The sequence below is a fragment of the Aptenodytes patagonicus genome, chromosome 2 (genome assembly GCF_965638725.1).
Source record: "Aptenodytes patagonicus chromosome 2, bAptPat1.pri.cur, whole genome shotgun sequence".
NCBI classification, from domain to species: Eukaryota; Metazoa; Chordata; class Aves; order Sphenisciformes; family Spheniscidae; genus Aptenodytes; species Aptenodytes patagonicus.
In genome coordinates, this window is record NC_134950.1 from 2,251,444 (window position 1) to 2,272,591 (window position 21,148).

Consider the following 21,148-nt stretch of genomic DNA (forward strand, 5'->3'; position numbering starts at 1 on the left):
CAGTGATCTCTTCTGAATGTGCCTCATCCTGGAGGACTAGCATATGCCTTTTAAAAATTGACTGTACAAGGCTTTTAAAGTCAGATGTCTGTTTTAACACTGGCTTCACAACATCTCTCCATCACAGCTTGACGTGTTGCTCCTTTAGTAGAGTTACTGCTCGCATGGTCAGAACTGGTAAATTGAGAGGGATTTTCCATATCCAGCACAGGAACTGCACAGATTTTGATAGAGTGATTCCTGGCCAAATAAGTTAGATCCATCCCAGAATAGCTCAGTCCGCCCGAGATCCAGGATACTCAAGTTTGAGTCTCAGTTCTGCTATTTCCCAGGTAAGAGCCATATCAAATGCCAACCTTTGACTCTTCCAGAGTGCGTATCTTGTCCTTTTGGGATAATTGACCTTTATGTAAGTGTGTAAATATTATGCTCGAATTAAAATTTTGGATAAAATTGTAGGATAGGGACTTAAACCTGAGCCATTTTCTCACCTGACTGACAAGCATTTTGCTCTTCTCTTGCATTCCTGTCTCAGGTTCTTTTGTGTATATGTGTCTTTTCCAAAATATTTAACAAATGTAAAAGCTCTTGGATTTGCCTCAACGTGAAATGGCGTGTATGTGAAATCTCGAAGAGTTTTGTGCAAAAGGAAAGCTGCTTCCTACTCCCTTCTTCTCCAAAGCAGGTAGTAGCAAAGGCCTGCAGTGTTTTTGCAGAGAACCGCCTGCGTATCGGATCTGTCTTCCATCAAGCTCACCTTCATTTGTAGGAAGATGCTGGCAGAGTAGCTTTCACTTTGAATTGTCCTGATTTTGCACCTCAGGATAGAAAGGTGCCTGGATGCTGTAAGCTGCTGTTTTCCCTTCTGGAGTTGCACACATGACATTAACACATTCTTAGAAATTCAATGTCCGCACAAGTGCTTTCTCTACCTTGACTTGCTGTCCGTTCACCAAGGACCAAGCCTGTCCTGAAGGGTTTATGGGCCCAGAAGTATTTTTAGATGGTGCAAAATTTTACCTTTGAAACAGACAGCATATAGAATGCATGGGAGATTGATTTGTTTGGATTGCAGAGGGGGGAAGAGAGACAATTATAATATCTGTGAGATCTCTGCAGAATCAGTGCTGTTCTCTTAGAGAAACAAATGGTTATTAGTGAATTTATTTAGTCTCAATTTATTCTTTAAAACATTGTGCATCCAGCAAAGGATACTAATTATTAGCTCAGTTACAGACAATTCCTTGAGTCTTTATCTCACTGAATCACCAAACTCCACACTAAATTCTGTTATTGCGATCTAGCAAGCGGGGTGAAAATATATGGTGGTATTCAAGCTTGTTTTGAATACTCATGTTGTCCAGGCACATCATTAGTTACTTTTTATGCTGTTTGGTGACTTTTGGTGTCAACCCAGAGAAAAGCCTAAAAGAGAAAAGGGGATTTTGTCTGTCAGTGGAAAAATATTAAAGTGACTTGTTCAAAGTTACAGGCCGAGTCCAAGTCTGCAGAGTCATTAAAACAGAGGATTTCTTAAATTTCTATGGAAATATTTGAGCCATGTTTCTAATCTGTTCTTTTTTCCTTCCTTAAATATTGAAGTGTGACTGATAACGAGTTACGAGTTTTTACAACTGGAAGCGTCCGGAGAAAATCCCACATATAAATATTAAGAATGTCATTTATTTAGCGTCTTCCATTGTGGAAGATCTTGAAGTACTTTGCGTACTTGATAAGCTAAGCCCAAAAGTAGTGACCTGCTGTTAATTTAAGAGTGAATTTGAAACAGTGAACATTCAAGGGTATAAAAAGGCAACAGTACTCCTACATTTCTGCCACTTTTTTATACACATACACACACACACATATATATTTCTTAAATCTGAAGTCACTGTGTATTGCAAAACAAACCACGTTTCCAGCTTCCAGCTGCTCTTAGGGTATTCTCCTCCCCTGCTGGAAACACCCAAGAGGCTTTCTAGCTCAAACACAGGAGATGATCACAGCGAAGCGCCCCGTTCTATCTGAGCCAAAAACCAGAAAAGATTTGGAGTATTAAAGTCTGGGACAATGAGGTTAGAAGATATCAGAATGGACAACAGGGTTCTGCCTCTTAATCGCTATTCAGAGCAATGAACACTTATTATGCAATTTCTTGCCTCTTCATTGAGGGCACATTTGCAGCTGGAGATGCTCCACGCACAGTTCTGTGGGGCCTCAAGGCATGGACCTCCTGAGGAGGATAAGCAGTGGTTTCCTACTCCCAAGAGTGCTGCCCGGATCTCCTGGCAGAAAGCACAACTGCCTCCAGCCCTGGGAATTTCATGCATTCGCTGTAATATGAAGAGTTAGAAAGTTTGGGGCTGGCAGAGTCAGAGATCTGTGTGAGGTCCATGGGATGGAGGTTTTCTTGCTGTTACAAGCAGTCGTGCCCCGTCGTGTCATGACACGTGACAAGTGGATTCACCATTTCTGCATCCAAGGGACCCAATTTATCCATTTTGGGGTAATGGGCATTGCCAGATGTTGTCCCCTTTGTCTTATGAGTTACCTACCGAAACACTACTTCATTCTGTTGTTTTGAAAGAAAATAAATTAAAAGGCAAGCAAATGAACAAAAATCCAATATTTTTTCCCTCTGAAAAAGTGTACTGCTTCTTTACCTTTTCTTTCCTTGCTGTTGACAGTGACCTCTCTGGAAAGAAGCCTTCGATCTCTGGGGACCTCAAATGATACTCAAGAGCTGCAGGATGGACTGTGAGTTTATTTTGAATTGCTGCAGATCTCTCTTTGTCCCAGCCTTTTCATTTTTTTCCTCACATCCTCACCCTTTCTTCTGTCCTTTTTTTATAGCTGGACACTTTTTTGTCAGGCTTACTTCATTTTGTTCCTTTCTGTCGGTGATTAATAATGGTAGGGCGTGTATTGGTCATATAAAGCTTTGCTAGTGCTGGTTTCAGGTGGCAGAGAATGGTAGGAAGATAACAGAAAATGATGGCCCACAGTGAAAGAGGGTTTTCTGTCGTTGTGTATGTGTTGTTATTTTTTGTTGGTTGTTTTTTGTTGTTGGGAGTTTTTTATTTATTTTTAATGTGAAGCCAGAGTACGATGCTTGTGTAGCTTTTTCCTTCCCCCTCCCCCACTTTGCCAAAGACCATGAATCCAAGAGAAAAAAAGAGAAGGAGCAAAAAGATATTTTGTAGGTGGAAAAGTGTGTTGTGGTGTTGAAACCTGCATCACAGCATCACGCGGCACAACACTGAGAAAATGAAACTTCAGTTTCACTTGCAATAGATACAGTTCATTAAACTCTCTTTTCTAGATATGTGTATACACAAACACGCACAGTTAGTTTTCATTGTAAGCATGCTAATTAGAGAATTAAAATGGCTTTTCCAAATGTAGCACAATTTATTAAAGCTGCTTCCCTTAATGCAGCTTGCATGCAAAAATCAAGTAATTAGGATGTTGCTCTGATTTCGTGTATATGACTGCAGTTCCTGCTGAGATTCGGCTGTGAACAAAGGGGAGAATTTGGTTGCTGTTTCTTTATATTGGCTTTATACACTGTAATTTGCCTGATGGACTTGACTGACCTTCTCAATGCAATATAAACTCTCAGACTGGTTTGCAGTCTCTCTCCTTCTCTCTCCAATCCATTGCTTTCACCAGTGCATCAGATCTGCCCTAATTCACATATACTGTTTTGCAAACTTGAAGATTAAAAATAGTGATAGTAATAATAGTCAGAAGATTTGGAGCTAAATTTAGGAGATGGAGAGGATGCAAGAGTAAAAAATCAGCCTGTGGAGATAGATGTAATCAGGAAAGATGTTTACATGTACAAAATTATTTGTAGCATAAACCACCCCAGTAACTGCTGGAGATCCTTAACCCAGGAAAGCCTTTCTGTCACGCAGAGCAGCTATTGTGTGTGCACTCCTAAACTATTCTTTTTTTTATTTAAGAATCAATTCCTTGACTCTTCAGAGCACTTCAAAAACGTGGCTAGATAATTTTCTTCTTTCCTGAGCAGTTACCTAAATAGATGCAAAATGCACTAATTGCAATTATTTTTGATCTCGGAATTATAATTAATTGTCCAGATAGCTAAATGCAGCTTATTTTTATTTTAACTGTGCTTCCCTGCCCCTGTTGTGAGCCCCAGAATTCCTCCAGCTGTCTTCTTCCACCCTCCTGGTTCATCCCCTTTCCCCATGCTCTAGCAGAAGGTCTGTCCTGATTTCTTCCATTTGGCTCATTGCATCTCCGGACAGAAAAGTTGCAGGGTGCCAAGCAGAGGAGGACCAACAGCTGTCTTCCCCTCAATCCTCTCATTCTTTCATCCTATCCTAACACTGATGTGTCCTTCGCATTGCCCCTGATTTCATCGCCAGATGCAGGCAAGCAGTCTTGAATGCTCTGCAAGCGTCTCTGCCTGTCTCTCATGAGAGCTGCACCAGCAAAAAGCAGTATGCCATGAATCACGAGAGCTGGCAGTGCTGCATATATCTCTATGTTCAGGAACAAGCAGAAGGTCAGCTCTTCAGGTGAGAACTTTGGGGCAGCATTTTCTGCTTCCCCCGCTGCAAATCATGGCCTAATCTTCCTCCTTTGCCACTTGACCCCTTTCCTTCAAAGGTTGATGCATGTTTCTCCTTGAACAGCCTCTAACTTGGAAGATGGTTGGGGAGCAACGAGTGAACATTTGGTGGGTTTATAGCCTTGGCTATTAGAAAAATGATAGTATTTGTGGGTATCTAAATGGTAAAATTGCCACAATTTCTACTTTCATACTAACTAGGTGACTATCACTCTGCCTAAAATGAGACTGTTAGGCAGGCGAGGGGAGGCAGAATATTTGAGAATAGGGGTTCATGGTGAATACTGGTCCTGCCACATAGGACATTTGCCTACCATAGTCTGTATGCTGCAAAAGTATTTGCTTACCTAGCTGCAGAGTCCTGGTAAAACGGCAAAAACCAAAGTTGCCTGACTCCTTTTCAAATTCATGCAGACTTTCTGCCTCTTATGCACAGGACCTATAAGGTCATCAGATGAGGGCAGGCTTCTTACTGTCAGACTGGGCTATTCCTTTTTCTGAAATGGTTTCTCTCCCTTGGATAGCTGAGTCGTTCAGAATAAGGACTGTATCTGCGGCAAGTGGATTTGGGAGAGTTCATCCCAAATCGAGTGCCAGCTCTAGTCAGCGAGACAGACTTGGCGGCGGATGTGTGAGTAGGCTATAGATGAGGCCCAACAGTGAATAGTCTTGGTCAAAGGTCTTCCCAAAGCCAGCACAAATTCTTGTGTGCTATGTGCTCGGAACTGTAAGTCCTGGCAAGTGAAATGTAAATGCCCATGAAAAGCTCTAGGTGGAGTCAGCTGAATGCAGCTGACCCTGGATTAATTGGGAAGGGAATGGGAGCAAAAGGAAAAAAGGTGCGTGGAGCTGGGATGAGGAGCTAGGGCCAGTAGGCAACACTGACAGCTTTGTCCAGTGATGCTTGGTTACAAACAGCTTGTTAAGTACTGATATGTTGCAAGAAAAAACGACTGTTTTTTTTTTTCCTGACCTTTGGTTTAATAGTCCAAGCTCCCAAGGAATTTATCTGCCTCCTTAGCCAGAGGATTTGGGATGAGGGGCTTCTCCAACATTAGGCACTGAAGGTAACTAGCTTTTAATTTAGGCAAATAAACTTAAATGCCCAGATAAATCACTGTCTCTAAGAGACAGTGAAAACCAGTCTCTATTCTTGTGAGGGGGTGTGTCTAGTTTGTCTCCCAACACCCTCAAAAAAGAGGCTGGAAATGAAAGCATTCCTGTAACCTGGGCAATGCTCTCTGAGAAGTATGATACGCTCCCCCGTATCAGTCTTGCTCACATTTGTTCATCACTGACCCAACACATCAGGGGTGAAGGATGCCTTTGACTAGCTGAACACAGAGGCTTGGGTCCAGAGGCATCCCCTTTTAATGTTACCGTGAGGATAAAGCTTCCCTGTGTACCACCAGATTCTTTTTTTCCTGAGAACAAAATTTAATAAGAAAAAAATGTAAAGCTGGCATTTTTTTTTTTTTTTGGGGGGGGGGGGAATTCTTGCATTTTTTGACAACCTGACCCAGTCTTATTGTTACATCAAGAAAAAAAAGGTGGTCGTGCAGGTTGCAAGTAGCATTTGATGGCCACCTCGAAGTCATGAGGCTGAGTATTTAGCGGCATGAAGGGTCTTTGATGCCCTTTCTGTGGAGGCTGGTTGGCCATAGCAGCGATCCGTGCTCTCCAAACCAGACTTCCTGCATTGCTCATCTCAGTGAGGAGTATATCTCCTCACTGGACATTTGGCCTTAGCTCATTGCAGGTGCAAGGTCAAGAACAATATTGCATTGAGTTACAGTCATAGCTTACTACCCTTTTTTAAGTGTGTCTAGGATGTAGCCCATGAATCTTCACTCTGTGGCATTTTTGGATCCTTATAAGTCACTAGCAGGAGAATTTGCCTGTTTAGGGAGGAGTTATAAGAAGGATATATTCAGGGCCTTTAGCACTGATGAGATTTTTGAGTGCGTCCATACTGCAAAATTTTTTGATTTCTCCTGATTTGAGGAAAAGCTCAAATTTTGGCTTCCACCTCCCTTCTCCTATTGACATTATTTTTGAAAAAAATGTGCACATTATAGAAATAGGTAGGGATTTTTTTTCTGCAACTGAGAGAGGGCTCAGCTCTACATCTGTACAGTGTGTGAAAATAAATCTCCTTTTCTGATAGAAGTGATATGGCAATAGTCAATGCTCTCTATCATAACACCCGTCCATTCCCTTGGAAAAATCAGGCATCCGGACACTACAAGGTCACTAGCAGAGAACCCACAAGGACACAGATCCTCCTGTCTTTGAACTCTAGTTAAGATGGTCCATGGCAGAGAATTCCTGTGGCCACAGCCTGAGTGTCACATCTGAGCAGTATTAGTGAATATATATATAATATATATATAGGAAGTGAACGCTGTCTGCAAAACACTGACGAAGTGCATGCTTTTTGATGTATAATACTTTAATGATTTTATTAGGGCTATGCAGCGGAACTGATTATATTGCAGGACTGCAAAGGAGTTTCAAAGTGTTTTCCAAACGGAAAGGTTAGTTTGAGATCTGAGCTGCTTTGGTGCGAGACAAAGGCAACGGTCCTGGAAGAGGCCAAAAGTGCAGCTTTTGGGTTGCTGCTCGTACCTGGCTTTTGGCCAAACAGTAACCTCACAGGGCACCTGTTTTCCGTGGGCATGCAAATTGTGCCAAAATGCATGTGTGGTTTGCCATATTCTTGACGGGGATTAGAAGGAAGTCCATCTTCCTCACCCTTCCCCAGGCAATTTGCCACATCACCAGAGGATTTTTTGGGGGTGAGTAAAATCACCTTGTCAGTTTATCATCACACGACCCTGAAATCAAGTCATACCTATGGCGAAGCACTGCCAATGCGACATATGCAGGGTGCCCTATTTGGGGTGCTCTTGGGAAGAGCTGCATCCCTGTCCAAGCTTGAAGCCTCTCTGAACAGCGAAAGTCAACTGAAGAATGGCAATGAGCACTTCAGTCCACTCAGGCTCAGTCTGAGGTGGTTTGCTGGATTTGTAGAAGCACTTTTGAAACACGCTGGCATTCAGGATATAGTCATATCACCTTCGTTATGGATAAGACACCTAAAGGTAGGTGTCTACGTTAGCTTGGTCTATGGTGTCTGTCAAGCTTCAGCTCGTCCTGATAAGATAGATGACTCTTGAGGCTATTGAGATGCCCCAGGGTGTCTGAGACACACATGTGGGGCTGGCAGTTTTGGTACAGGACTTGCTGTTCAGTCACTTCTGAAACAACAGCTGTAGGCCTGGTGGCACCCTAGGACATCTCAAGTGACACTAGGTGTCCCCCTGAATCAAATGGGAGAATTACCGCTGGTAGTTTACCTTCAGGCTAAATGATTAAGACAACTCAGTTTCTTCCCACCTAACTGGTATTACAGTGAGAAGCGTAAGTAACCCTTGGCTTTTTTGTGAGTTGTGGGGTCATTCGTACCTTAGCTGGACTGAAATGACCTTTGGACATGCCCAGCTTCCTCTGCATGTGCTCCAGGGATGCTGGATGGTTGTCCTCATGGCTAGGAGCCTCACCAACTTGCTGGGGAGGCAGATGAATCCATGCCCCTCAGCTTTTCTGAATTGACATAAAACAATAAAGGCTTTTTTCTCAGTTCTTTTTATCATTTATGCGTATTGTTTCCTTTTTCCTTTCCTATCTTACCCTTATGTTTGACAAGTTGGAGGTATACCTTAAAGAAAATTTATTTATTTATTTATTTTAAAGCTTCTGTTAAAAAGGTTTTAATTCCTCTGGAATACAGATTCATTTAGAGAAGAAAGATATTTTAAAGTTGTAATTTACTGAAAGAAAATTTTTAAAGTAAATCAGACAGAAGCTTTTAAGTGTCAGCATGTTTAATTAAGGGTAGGATTTAATAATATTTTATATGGTTTTGTTATACTGCTTGTATAAGCTTAAAAAAAAAAAAAGATTTCCATAAATATTTTGAAATGTCTTTTTGATTCTGTTAATATGTTAAACCCTTCAAAGTAATACCTTCCCTGTTCAACTCAAAGCAGTCAGATTAACTTTATCTATCTTCCATTTATCGCTGCTGGCATCTATTTCTGACATGAAAAACCTTCTAGGTTTGGCAGTAAAAATGGGTTGCCAGATTGCAACATTTGCATTTAACTGTATAATACACTTGCCGCATTAATAACTGTATTTATGTGACAGATCTCACCCTTAAGAATCCCAGAGCTCCAGATATATGACATCTCTGAGATAAATTACAAAAGCTGGTGATGAACTGCATAACTCTCCAATGATGATAAATTCATCTGCTTTTGACCATCTTCCCTGCTTAGAGAGGTCCTTGGCGTATCCCTTCACATGCCTGAACAGTTTCTAACAGTCACTACAAATCAATCTGTCAGAGTTTTTCTTTTCAGTGTTTTCCTCCCAAATTGCCCTTGCCAGAGGTCTGAGATGGCCAGAAACCTTGGCCAAAGCACTAGTCTCTTCCCACGTTAAGATACCAACCTTTAGAAATAAGCTGTCTATTTTAGGCCATGAAGTGATGGAGCAATGATTAGTTATTTGTGGCAAATAGTGGGTGCTCCAGGAGATGCAAGCATGGGGACAAGCAAAGATGGCATCTGGGGGATAACCAACTATCTCATCTTGAAGATGTCTTACTGCTGCTGCTTCTTACGTCATTTTTTCATGCTTTCATGCCTGAGCTTGCGATTTCTGATTTGTCCTTGGTGTCGTGGTGAGTCAAGGAAACAAGACCATGGGAGCCCACTCACTGCCGGTGTCTCTGCAGGTGAAAACTGGGCTGCATGGGAGCCCCAGCCTTCCCACATATCTTTGTTCCCATCTCCGGTTTGCAGATTTGCCCATCAGCTTTAGGTCCAGCTGGTTAAACAACATGGCTGTAACATCTTCAGGGGAGGTGAGGAACAGGAGAAGTTGGTTACCACAGCGTGAACACAGGTCTTTGCATGCTTACTCCAAGGAAACAGGGTCTGCAGTAACATCCCACGGTCTTTATGCCATTCGGAGCACAGATCTGGGTAAACAGAGAGATGACTGTTGTCTTCTGCCAGTGACTAGATACTGTAAAAATAAGCCTTCTCCCCACTCATGCACCCCTTTTAATTTGGCGCCTCAGGTGAAAAATGTGCGCTCCCATTTTGGAAGCCAACTGCATCCTCCAGCAAGCACTCTATTTGTAGCAAGAAAATTTTACACTAGCAGAAGTGTAGCTGGATATTGCCATGTGTAAAAATACTGTCATGCTTGGTCTTTTAATAAATTTATTCTAAGATGTTTATCTGGGAAATGCTGAACTCACACTGATGTTATTTTATTTTTTGTTTTGTGGGTGACAGCAGGAGGAATAAATAAATAGAATAAACCGTTCCCTCTCTTTTCAGCTCTTGGACCACCATGATAACAGCAATACTTTTACTAATTTTTCAGAAGCCTTTCTGAGCTCAATCAATGAAAAATATGCACAACTCCCCTCCTATTATTAGCCAAAATACTAGCTTTTTAATTTTGGTTTTACTTCTTTTGCATTCTCATGTATTGGAAATGAAATGTGGTATTTGAATAGGTTAAAGATTGGCATTTTGAGTCAACAGAGCAAAATTCATCCTCCCTCCCCCCCAAAGAACAAACCAACTTCAACTATTTTGCCTCTTTGCTCCTGCAGAGTTAGAGATAGTGAAAGACGAGTTCACATTCCGTTAGCATAGCCTGCAGAGGGCAAATAATTTTTTATTTGGGTTGAAATATCCACAGGCAGGAAGTTTATCTTACGACTTGAGATCCTGATTGGAGTGACTTGCCTCTGGATTTATAAGCACAAGTTTTGTAAACTTTCGGAGACCAAAAAAAATTCCTGGAGGGGGGGACAGGAAGGCTGCATGTTTACGGTAAGTTTTTATGCCCATAGTTACACATTCAGCGATGCAGTTCATATTGATTGACTGGAGGGACCTGTGGGATGAAATTTGTTTAATAATTCATGTATGCAGGCATGGAGTACGTGGTTGTCAGGGCTGAGCATCCATTCTGCCGTGGAGTCCTTCAGGGGTCTGACATGCTAATCCAAACATGCTAATGCTTATTGGAATACTTCTATTGGCTTTGTGTAAGGTCTTGTTTATTCCCTGAGTCTTACGCCGGCCATAAAGCTGGGAGCAGCGGTCCCATCAATGAGAATGACGTTTGTTGTGATCTGTGGCTTTGGCTGATCCGTTCAGTCGTGTTTCTGCAGGCTATCTGTGGAAGCAATTAGCATCCTCTGGAAGGTTTGCTGGGTTTGAGGGGGGGGGGGGAAAAGAAAGAAAAAAAGTAAAGTCCAATCTCAGAGAAGAGTATGAGGATGTGCTGAGATGTTGCTTGCTGGAGAAGTCACTCTGGCTTGCTGATATCACTGTGTTTTTCACTGCAGTGCTCTAATGGATGAGTCCTTTTGCACCGAGCTCGATCAGGGCCATAGTAAACCCCCTGTGCAGAGACGCTCGTCTTCCCACCACAGGAGGCACCACCAGGGGTTAATCAGTTCTTTAGGCAATGTGTATAGACATCAGATGTTTTAACTGAGTAAGGAGATGGTTTTCAGCAAGTAACACTTCCACAGAGCAGTAATGGGAGATCAGGAGGAAATCTCATAGGGGATTGGGTTTAAACCCCTTTCCCTAACTTGTTTGAAGTGGAACTAGGTAAGCCAGATGAGGATGCTCTTTGGGAAAATGTCTTGGAGGAAGAGAAGTGAATAATGCCAGATGAAAACTACAAAGGAAAGAAAAGAGAAGCCAAGGCTACTTTAAAGAAATGATAATTTTAATACAGCATTGACTGTTTGTTAGTAATGTCACAGCTTTTGGAATTTAGCATGTGACTTAGCAGATTTTTTCCAGAAAATGCTTGTGATCAGCCAGGGGTCCATGACCTCCTCTTGAATAACCTCAACTGTTCGACAAACATGCGTGTTTTATTTTGAAGAAAGTCAAACCTCAAGGGTTTGACAAACATGTTGACATACATGTTTAGCAGGACATTTTCTATTGCTGTCTCCTTACATTCTCTCTCCCAGTGTTCACAAAACACAGATGCAATTTGTACATGGAGAGCTTGCCTGCTCGCATCCTGTGATCTTCATGCATTCAGTCTTACAGAATAATGAACAACTAATGTCATGCCTCTTTCCTAGATTGCAATGTCACAGAATGGGAATTTTCTTTCTAGATTTAAGATAATGAGGGGAAAAAAAAAATCTTAGTTCCCCAGTGCACGTCCTTAGGGGTTAAACTAGCTGAGGAGGAATTTTCATCCTCCTTTAGAAGTTATTTTATTAATACTAATACAGTAAATAATTCTAGAAGGTTAAGACTGTACACATGACCCCCTGCACTTTGCAACTGTAAAAAGTTCAATAAAGTTTGACTGTTTGAGTACCGTGAGTGCTGTGCACTTGGTCCCATGGCAACAACCACCTTATGGAAGGTGCAGACAAAGAAAGCAAACTTGTTAAAGCACTCAAAAGGTACAGCATTGAATGAGTGTTTTGTTTCAACTGTATTTCTTCTTTTCTTTCTCTTAAGCTGCAGGAAACAGTAGCCCTGTATGCCAAAGTCTTGTCTAACACCCTTTTAGATGGTGTTAAAAATATAATATCCTCCCTTTTGGGTGAAAAATTGAGAAATCTGTTGCCTTGAGGGGAGGTGATTGTGGCTGCAGTGCAGTCTTGCTTCTTGGAGGCAAAACCTGGGGTGGAGGAGGAATACAAACATAGCAGGAGAAGAAGGAGCAGCAGCTTTTGTTTCAGGTGCTGACTCCCAAGAGGTGCAAACTGAAAAACCTTGGGTTTGGCCAAAAATAGCATGTAGCTGATCAGTGTTGTATAGTAAGCTTGTACCACCCTTGAACCAAAATGCTACTTCTAGATGCCTTTTTGAGCATGGCTTTATGCAGGGCTTCAGAGGAAGCTGATTGAGGTGATTAAGCAAAGATGCAAAAGGAAAGGGGCGATACAGGTTGCTGTAAGTTTGATCAACACAAACAATACTGCCTGCGGGATGGGGGAAGGTAAATTAGTGTCACTCATTCAGGTGAACTTGTCCCTGGTGGAAGGAAGGAGATGAGAGCAGAAAGACAGCCTTGCGTTGCAGATGCAGGTGCAGATGCAGATTCCGCACCTCGAATACTGTGTTCAGTTTTGGGCCCCTCACTACAAGAAGGACGTCGAGGTGCTGGAGCGTGTCCAGAGAAGGGCAACGAGGCTGGTGAGGGGTCTGGAGAACAAGTCTGATGAGGAGCGGCTGAGGGAACTGGGATTGTTCAGCCTGGAGAAGAGGAGGCTGAGGGGAGACCTCATCGCTCTCTACAACTCCCTGAAAGGAGGTTGTAGCGAGGTGGGGGTCGGTCTCTTCTCCCAAGTAACAAGCGATAGGACGAGAGGAAATGGCCTCAAGTTGTGCCAGGGGAGGTTTAGATTGGATGTAAGGAAAAATGTCTTTACTGAAAGAGTGGTGAAACATTGGAACAGGCTGCCCAGGGAAGTGGTTGAGCCCCCATCCCTGGAGGTATTTAAAAGACCTGTAGATGTGGCACTTAGGGACATGGTTTAGTGGTGGACTTGGCAGTGTTAACAGTTGGACTTGATGATTTTAAGAGTCTTTTCCAACCTAAATGATTCTATGATTCTATGGTTCTATGACAGTGCAGACTCAGCTGAACCAGGAGAAGTTGGGGTTGTGTTGGCAGAGAGAGGTGCTGACGTGGGTTGGGCACTGTTAAAACTATTGTCTGTGGATAGACTCCCAAGAACTGAAAGACGATCATGAAATCGATACTTTGAGGGCTTCCTGCTTATGTGCAGGATTGCAGCGTTTTTCCCATGTGAAGCTCTAAGTGCACTTGTTTCCCTTCAGTATAATTACCCACTAGCAAAGTCTGATGCCTGACATTTTTGTTGTGTGTTTATGGTACTGCACGTGATTGCAGTTGTGTTATTATATGGCAAGGTCAGAGACAAAACCATCTCAGATGGTTCAACTGGTGCTGATGGATAATTTCTGTACGTGGACCGTTTAACCCTCTGACCTAGCAGATTGCAAATGGGATTTAATATGGGTTAGTATTAGCTGCTGAGATGTTTGAGAAGATGGGCAAAACAGCTGAGTTGTTTGCCAAAAAGCAAGTTACAGCAGCAAGTTGACAGGAGATTTAGATTATAGTGTTGATAAAGCCCCTCAACCTCTCCAGCTTGATTTGTGTCTGGAGTAGAGGGAAAATCCAGCTATGTCACATTGTCTGAAGAACATAAATGAAAGAAAGTAAGATTATTGAATTGCTGAGCATGGCAAATTCCCCCAAGCCCTGTAGAATAATGTATTTTAATGATGCTGTACAGTTTATAAAGGTCAGTTTGCACTTCAATTACAAATCCAGGTTTAAACATGGTAAAGGACACAGGAAAAAATAGTGATTTCATTTTTTTTTTCTTTTGTAATTACCTTTTGGGATGCTGATAATATTTCAGGCTCATTTGTAAAAAGATTCCACAGTACTACAGTAACAGGCATTTTAAAAGCCTCAGATGAAGTGCTGAAAATCTAGGTCCTAGTTTTATTTCTCTATTTTGCAGCTGGACAAAATAAGCCCTGTGAATTTTTAAGGTTTTCCAGTGAATTAATCACAAAGTTGGGAAGCAATCTTGTATGAAAGGTTCAGTCAAATAGCAAACCAAGTTTAATTAAAAAGAAGCCACGATTTTTTTTTTTTCTTATCCTTTTTACCAGCATTCTGGTTGTTAATCTTCTTTACTGAATATGATTTCACACTGAGCTGCGAGCGCAGGGTCTTTGCATCCTGGTTAAATCTGGAGTTGACTGGGATGACAAGAAAAAAGGTTTCCGGCAATTTGGAAATGACCAGAAAAAGGAATAACCTTTTTCTCCTGTATAGATATGATTGGAACAGGACAAGAAATGTTAGCTTTAAGGAGGTGAGTAGATGCCTGTGCATTTCACCCAGGCGCTGCCTTACCACGGATGGCAGCCATCCCCTAGCTCCGTAAATGTCTATTCTTTTTCTTGGCTACACTAACAAGCCATAAAAAGAGAAAGCTGGGTCACAGGGTAAAGGTTACAACATTAGATGACCAGACCATGCTAATTATGGCACCGAAAAGTGAATTTGAGTGGATCCAGCTAAATTATTGCATTTCTCAGGCTGGTAGAGGGAGAATTTTTTTCCTCTCGCATCAGCCGAGAAAAGCTCCCTCCCTTGACACATGTGCTGCAGTCTATTTTATGTGTGTCTTCATTCAACCAATTATGCCTGAGAGATGGGCAATTAAAAAAGCATCTGTTTTTACGTCAAGAGCACTGCTGCCTATGGCATTTTACTTGCCACAGTGGTTTTCTACATAGGGGAGGAAGATGAGGGAGGGAAAATGGGGTCATAAGGAAATAAAAAAGAAAAAGAAGAAAACCTGGAAGATGACCTCCTAAAAGCTGTCGGCTGTGCGTGTGCCTCCTGGCCTGCCTGGCTTTGTTTAAATAGCAAAACATTTGACAGATGGATTGACAACAGGATTGATGGGAAGCTGGTCTCTGCAGTTTGCTGCTGATGCTCTCGGGATAAGTGGTTGGGTCGCGTCACTGGAAACGCTTTTGGGTGTCAGACTGGGCATGTGTCACCCAACACGGTTCCCACAACAGGCGCACAGCCTCTCAGAAGAGTCAGGATGCTTCTGCCCATTCTACCTCTAGGAAAACAAGGGATGGATGGATGGATGGATGGATGGATGGATGGATGGATGGACGGATGGATGGATGGATGGATGGATGGATGGATGGACAGATGGATGGATGGATGGATGCTTTGGGTGGAGGTGATGGACTTCAGGACTGTGGCTTTTCCCTATCCTGCCTTGTAGGAAATGTCACATGGCTCATTACCACAGGAGGAGAGAGAAGCAAGAATATGTAGGGCAATATTTGTCATGTATTTTTCATGCATCCAAGCTGCTGGCACATGAGACAGCTTAACGCCAGGAACCGATCTCAGTTTTGACAACTGACTTTAAGTCACTTAGACAAAAGTCATGGCCAAACCCACCTGTTTCCTATAATACAGCTCCTCCAGCTGTGGTTTCTTCTGCATAGGCAGCTGTGGGCTTTTGGATCACATCTCTTCCCAAATCTAAGCTCACTTGCACACTGAACCAGGAGAATTTGGGAGTTGGGGTATAATGTTGCCACCCAGTAATCCCAGTCACACTCACAGAGCCATGGCCATTGCCTTAGAGAGAAGTGCTCCAAGTACACGTCATATATGCTGTTTAGTGCTTATTAGTCACAGCCAAGGAAATGTCAGCTGTATTTCATCCTAATTTTTATGAAGCCGCTGGGGCTTAGTTTCTTTCTGCTCAAGCAGTGTAACCAACAAGCATTATTTTAGCATCTAACTGATTTTTTTCCAAGTATATAACTATACATAAATTGTGTCTATATATGTGTCTACGTACACTATGTAGACACCCTTACATAAATATGTAAAACACTTTATTAGCTATATATAATAATCATTTTGTGTTGTGTTTCCAAATGTCTTGTGTGTCGGCATGAGGAGTGTCTGTCTGCCAGACAGAAACATGAATTGAGGCATGGAAGGAGATGAAATGAAAAAAACCCTGGGATTCGGGATTTATCTAAACCCCCTTTCAGCAGCTGTCATTTAAGGGACACGGTTTTGCGGCCAATGGAGCAGTTAACAGTGCCTGATCCTGCTGCAATAGTTTCTGCTGCCACTGAGAAGGTTTCCTCCTGCTCCATCTTGCAACATACAGGTAACATATATAAGAATAAGAGCAGAGATCACTTTATGTGGGTAACCAGGATATACAGTCATAGAGTTATACACCTCCTCTTCCCTTTCAAATGTGTAAAATTCATTAAATATTTAAGTATTGGGATCTTCTGTCATTCAAGATTGCTGACCCTCTTTTTTTTCTTTGTTGTTTAGAAATGAAATGAGTATGTACAATACTCTTCTCACACTTGTCAACTGGCAAGATGATGGATAAAGAGGGGAAAAGAGATGCTTGTGCTTGTCAGTGATGCTTATATCCTGCTAAAAGCAAAACACATTATATTTGCTTGTGAAGATATTCCTTAATCCAGCTGCTAGATCACAGAGTGATTGTGCAGCCCTTAGAAAGCCAGAGCATCTCTTATTGCAGTTGTCCAGATTTCCTTTTCAGAGAAAGTACATTTTCCGAGACTGGTCCAAGCAATTTTTCCAATCTACCCGTCCAAATAATATACGTAAAACCATATATGCACGTGCTGCCCTCACTGCATTCAGCGGGGGCTGCAAGATAGAGGGTGTTGGGAAGATCTGGTTTATGCATGAGCTGCTGTGCCTGCTCAGCAAAAGGAGATTATTCCTCTGCAGATGGATAGTGTTGCTGAAAAGTGCACCTTGGTGGCCTGCCTCTCTAGTCTCTTCCCTCGGTATTTTGCAGGACTCGAGGCGAACGACAAGTACCCCTGAGCAAAGTAATTTATTGCTGTGCAGTTGCATGGAGTATACTTCTATTGTTTAGAGTTTTGCTGCTCGTGGGGAATTTTGTCTTGGATTGTCTACAAATTGATCTGTTTCCTAGATTTTGGGGGGGGATGGTCAAGTTCAAGACATAAGTCTTTGTTGGCTCAGCCCTAACTTCTTACTTTTTCTGAGCATTAAGAAATTATTCAGTGCTGATTAGGGCTAAAGAAAAAAACAATGAGAATAAAGACGTGGTCCAAAGAGCTGGTTCCTGTGTTGTATAATGCAGGATGCTCTGAACAGTTCACCAGAAGCGGTCCTTGCTGGGTCGTGACCAAATCTGCTGTTCTTGCATGTTGATTAACACCTGAGTAGGAGTACTTATGGAGTCAGCAGGAGCTCAGTGGGAGCCAGAAAATACCCTAATTCCATCAGGGTACAGCAACTTGCTCCCCCCACCCCCTGCAAAAAGAAAATGGGAAGACAAGGAGGATAAGCAGGCAAGTTTGCCAGCTTTGTGGTGCCTTATATGTGAATATTGCCCTGGAAAGGAGACTTCACTTGAGTCTCCCCGAGAGGCTCCACAGTTTCTGATCTGACATTCCTCTCTGAGGTTTCTCTGTACAGACAGTGTCTTATTAACGTTAGTATGAGCTGTTGGACCTATCAAGAAAACGTGGTAGCTTAATAAATGATGATACAGGCAGCATTTTATTCATAAATGATGATGCGGGTGGAGGCACAAAGAGGGGAGTAGGAGCTGAAGGAGGCATTAAATCTGGCATTTGTAGAGTGGGAAAATCATCAACGTGAGGGGGAGCTGGAACATGATGGACTGTTTATTGTGAGAGAGGAGAGATTTATGATGAGCGTGTGAACGTCTCACTGTTTTCCCCATCGCCTCCTGTTTTCATGGAGGAATAGAGTTTCTAGCTGAAACCAAAGTTTGCCTAAGCAAGAACAAAACACTGTTCAGAGCAACCAGGAAAAATAAATAACGTAAGTAAAGAACCTCATATTACATTTTAAACTACCCTTGGCACAGCGTAAGATGATTGTAAAATTGCAAAGATACCTAGAAAACACAAAATCTGAATAATTCTTGGGTAAAATGAACAGTGTTGACTTCAAAAGAATGCTATACATAATAAAGTTGAATAAAATACAGAAAGCTGACTCTGTCCTTCCATATGTACCCATCAACATTCATGTTTGCTTTTTTCATGCCCTTCTTCCCTCCCTCATCAATTGGCTTAACCAAAATTGCTCCTTTTCGTCATGAACTTTCTTGCCTTACGCAAATATGACTGCATAGCTTTTATAGCCCAATGCCTTCCACCTTGGCAGATGCAGTGGCACATCTGTGCTCTGATCTACCTGCCTTATCGTTTGTATCCTGTGCATCGTTATTAATTATAGTTGTGAATTTGCTTTATTTTCTTGCACACCCTTTTTGATGGTTTTCTAACCAAAGATTCAATACAGTCACGTCTTACGGATTTCTTAATTAAATGCCGATTTCATAGGTACATTAGTTCCCTGTCACCACCGATGACTAGTTTTATAAATGGTTCACTTAACTAAAGCTTTAAGATCTGATCAAATCATATGCATATAGGTAGGTGTCTGCTCACCTGGGGTTCATCTGGGGTTTGTATGTGGCCATTTGTATAGATTAGTGAGGTGTTTCTGAATTTAAAGGGGTGCTGCTCAGTCTATAAATGTCAGAGGGCTTGGGAAAGATGTACGCTATTTCTAATGAGTTGTATTTTTCTTCAGTTGTGGGTTAGGGCTTTTTTGTAGGTTTGTTTTGTGGGGTTTTTTTAGGACTGGAGTAATTTTTAATCCAATTTACTTGTCACAGCTGTGATTACTCAATATGGGAAACAACGATGAACAGATTATTTTTAATCCTTTTTTAATCATTTTCCCTTCTTTAGTTTTGTGCTGTTAACACAAGGCTGCAGAGTCTGAGCTGTGTGTATTGTAGAACATTTAACTCTGACTTTTGAAATCCAGATTGGTGAGAATCAGGACAAAGAAACAAAAAAACATGCAATCCTTTCTGTTTACCTATGAAGTCTGCAGACTGGCCTCAAGGTCATCCCAACTCCCATTTTATTCAGGGGAGAGGGGTTAAGAAAAAAAATGTTCTGTTCCTCTATGGTACTGGAAGGTACTAAAGAAATTCCTCTCTGAAATCTTTTAACCTTATGCTGTACTGCATTTTTGTGTATATTCCAAAATTATTTTATTATTGAACGATTGGTAACAATGTCTTAAAAATGCTGCAGTGCAAAATGACTAATTCAGTGTGTCACCACCTTCCTTCTTGCTCTTGAGTTTTCAGGGAGAGAACCAGAGGAGCCCTGACGACCCCATGCCCTAACAAAGCACGTGACACCGACACTGATTCAGGCTCTAAGTTTTTAGATGATGTTGAAAGCTCCCTTTTTAAAGATGCAGATACAATGGTCCACGTTATTTTAGCCATTCACTCTCCAAGCACTTTTATAAGGGGAAAACAGGAATGCATGGGTAAAGGAGGACATGTGAAAACCGTTGTCCCTCCCTCTGCTCATCCCCAACCTCCAGATTTGAGCTCTTTGCCTTCTGACCAGAAGCATTACCATGCTTTCAGTAGTATTATTGTAAGTTAGCTAAGAGCCTCTTTTGCCCTGTTCTGCCAGACTTTGCATGGGCAGAGATGCCGCAGGAGGGAGTTTGGTGCGTGTTGCACTCCAGCAGCGATGTGCATGGTGGGTGTGCAGCACTCCTTAATGTGGTAATTAGGGGATGCATGATTTAAACACACTACAAAAGGCGTGCTGCCATTTTACTTGTTTATTTGGGGGCTTTATTCATTTGTTTGCTTTGATAAATAACCTGACTAGTTTGAAAATGTGCACAGCAAAAAGCCTGTATGACTGCAGTGTCTCTGGGGTGACCCTGCCCCATCATGGGTCTCTGCTATTCCTCAGATAAAAAACTCTGTTACTGATAAATAGTTTGTTGTGTAAATGTATATTTAAAAAAAAACAAACAAAACAACAGCAAAGAACACTTGAATTGAGATAAATTATATAATAACGTGGTAGCAAATGTTCTATAAAAATGGATTGGGTCTGCCGTTCAGCCTGGTGAAGTAGCTGGTGTTAAATTTGGTCTTCAGCTTGAGTCCTTGGCTAAAGCCAATGTTTCTGGGTGAAATATTGTAAGTGAAGTTCCAAGCCTAAAATAATTTATTGTGGCCTGAGCACTCGGTTTTGGCACATACCTAAATTTATCTCTGTCCTGCCTTCATTGCGGTGATGTCCAAGCTCCTTGTATTTATTACGGTTTTAGTCAGCAGTCCTTTGAATATCAAAATAAGGTATGTAAAACTCCTACCATGTTTACCTCATTGGGACAGCAGCTGTGCTAGAAGCAGTTGTAATAGTTACAAGAATGAGAAAGATTGCTGGGAGGTATTTTAGTCACTGTCAGAATCAGTATTTCACTTTCAAAACAGGGCTGTGTCTCTCAGGTCAGCACTAGAGCAGCAGCCCAGGGACTGAAGGATGTAGCAGAGTACATCGAGCCCACCAATTTGCATGGAAATTTATCCCTGGCATCTTCCAGTGACCCCCACCATACAACACCACAACGCTGTTCATTTTGTTACTCCCTCAAACCTTGTTGGGGCAAAAGGGAGCACACTATCTATATGGAGCCATGGTTTTAGTGTTAGTCCAGTTAATGTTTTAACAGTCTGATTGTCCAAGTTACCTAATTACTACAGAAAGATTCATTAATAATACAGTTATAATTGTTATTACTGGTACTTTTCTCTTGTTGGTTCCCAGTTATTCAGGTTTTCTCTTCTCTTTTGTCTCTCTGAAGTTCGTTTTACATGGTTCACAAGGTACCACTGCTGTCATGACCGCTGATAAACCACGATGACTTGTGTTTACAGACTAGGATGTCTGGTACCAGCTCGTGTTTGCACTTGTCCGT

The 21,148-nt window shown here is 41.9% G+C and overlaps 1 protein-coding gene across 8 annotated transcripts in view; it reads left to right on the plus strand.

The window, feature by feature from the left end:
* TSNARE1 (t-SNARE domain containing 1) overlaps positions 1–21,148 on the plus strand; it is a 530,096-nt gene that overhangs the window by 180,919 nt on the left and 328,029 nt on the right. For all 8 annotated transcript variants that reach the window (XM_076329011.1, XM_076329018.1, XM_076329017.1 and 5 more), the window contains one exon: positions 2,688–2,757. In XM_076329011.1, coding sequence (XP_076185126.1) covers positions 2,688–2,757 — 70 coding nt within the window. The remainder of the gene's footprint in view (positions 1–2,687; positions 2,758–21,148) is intronic.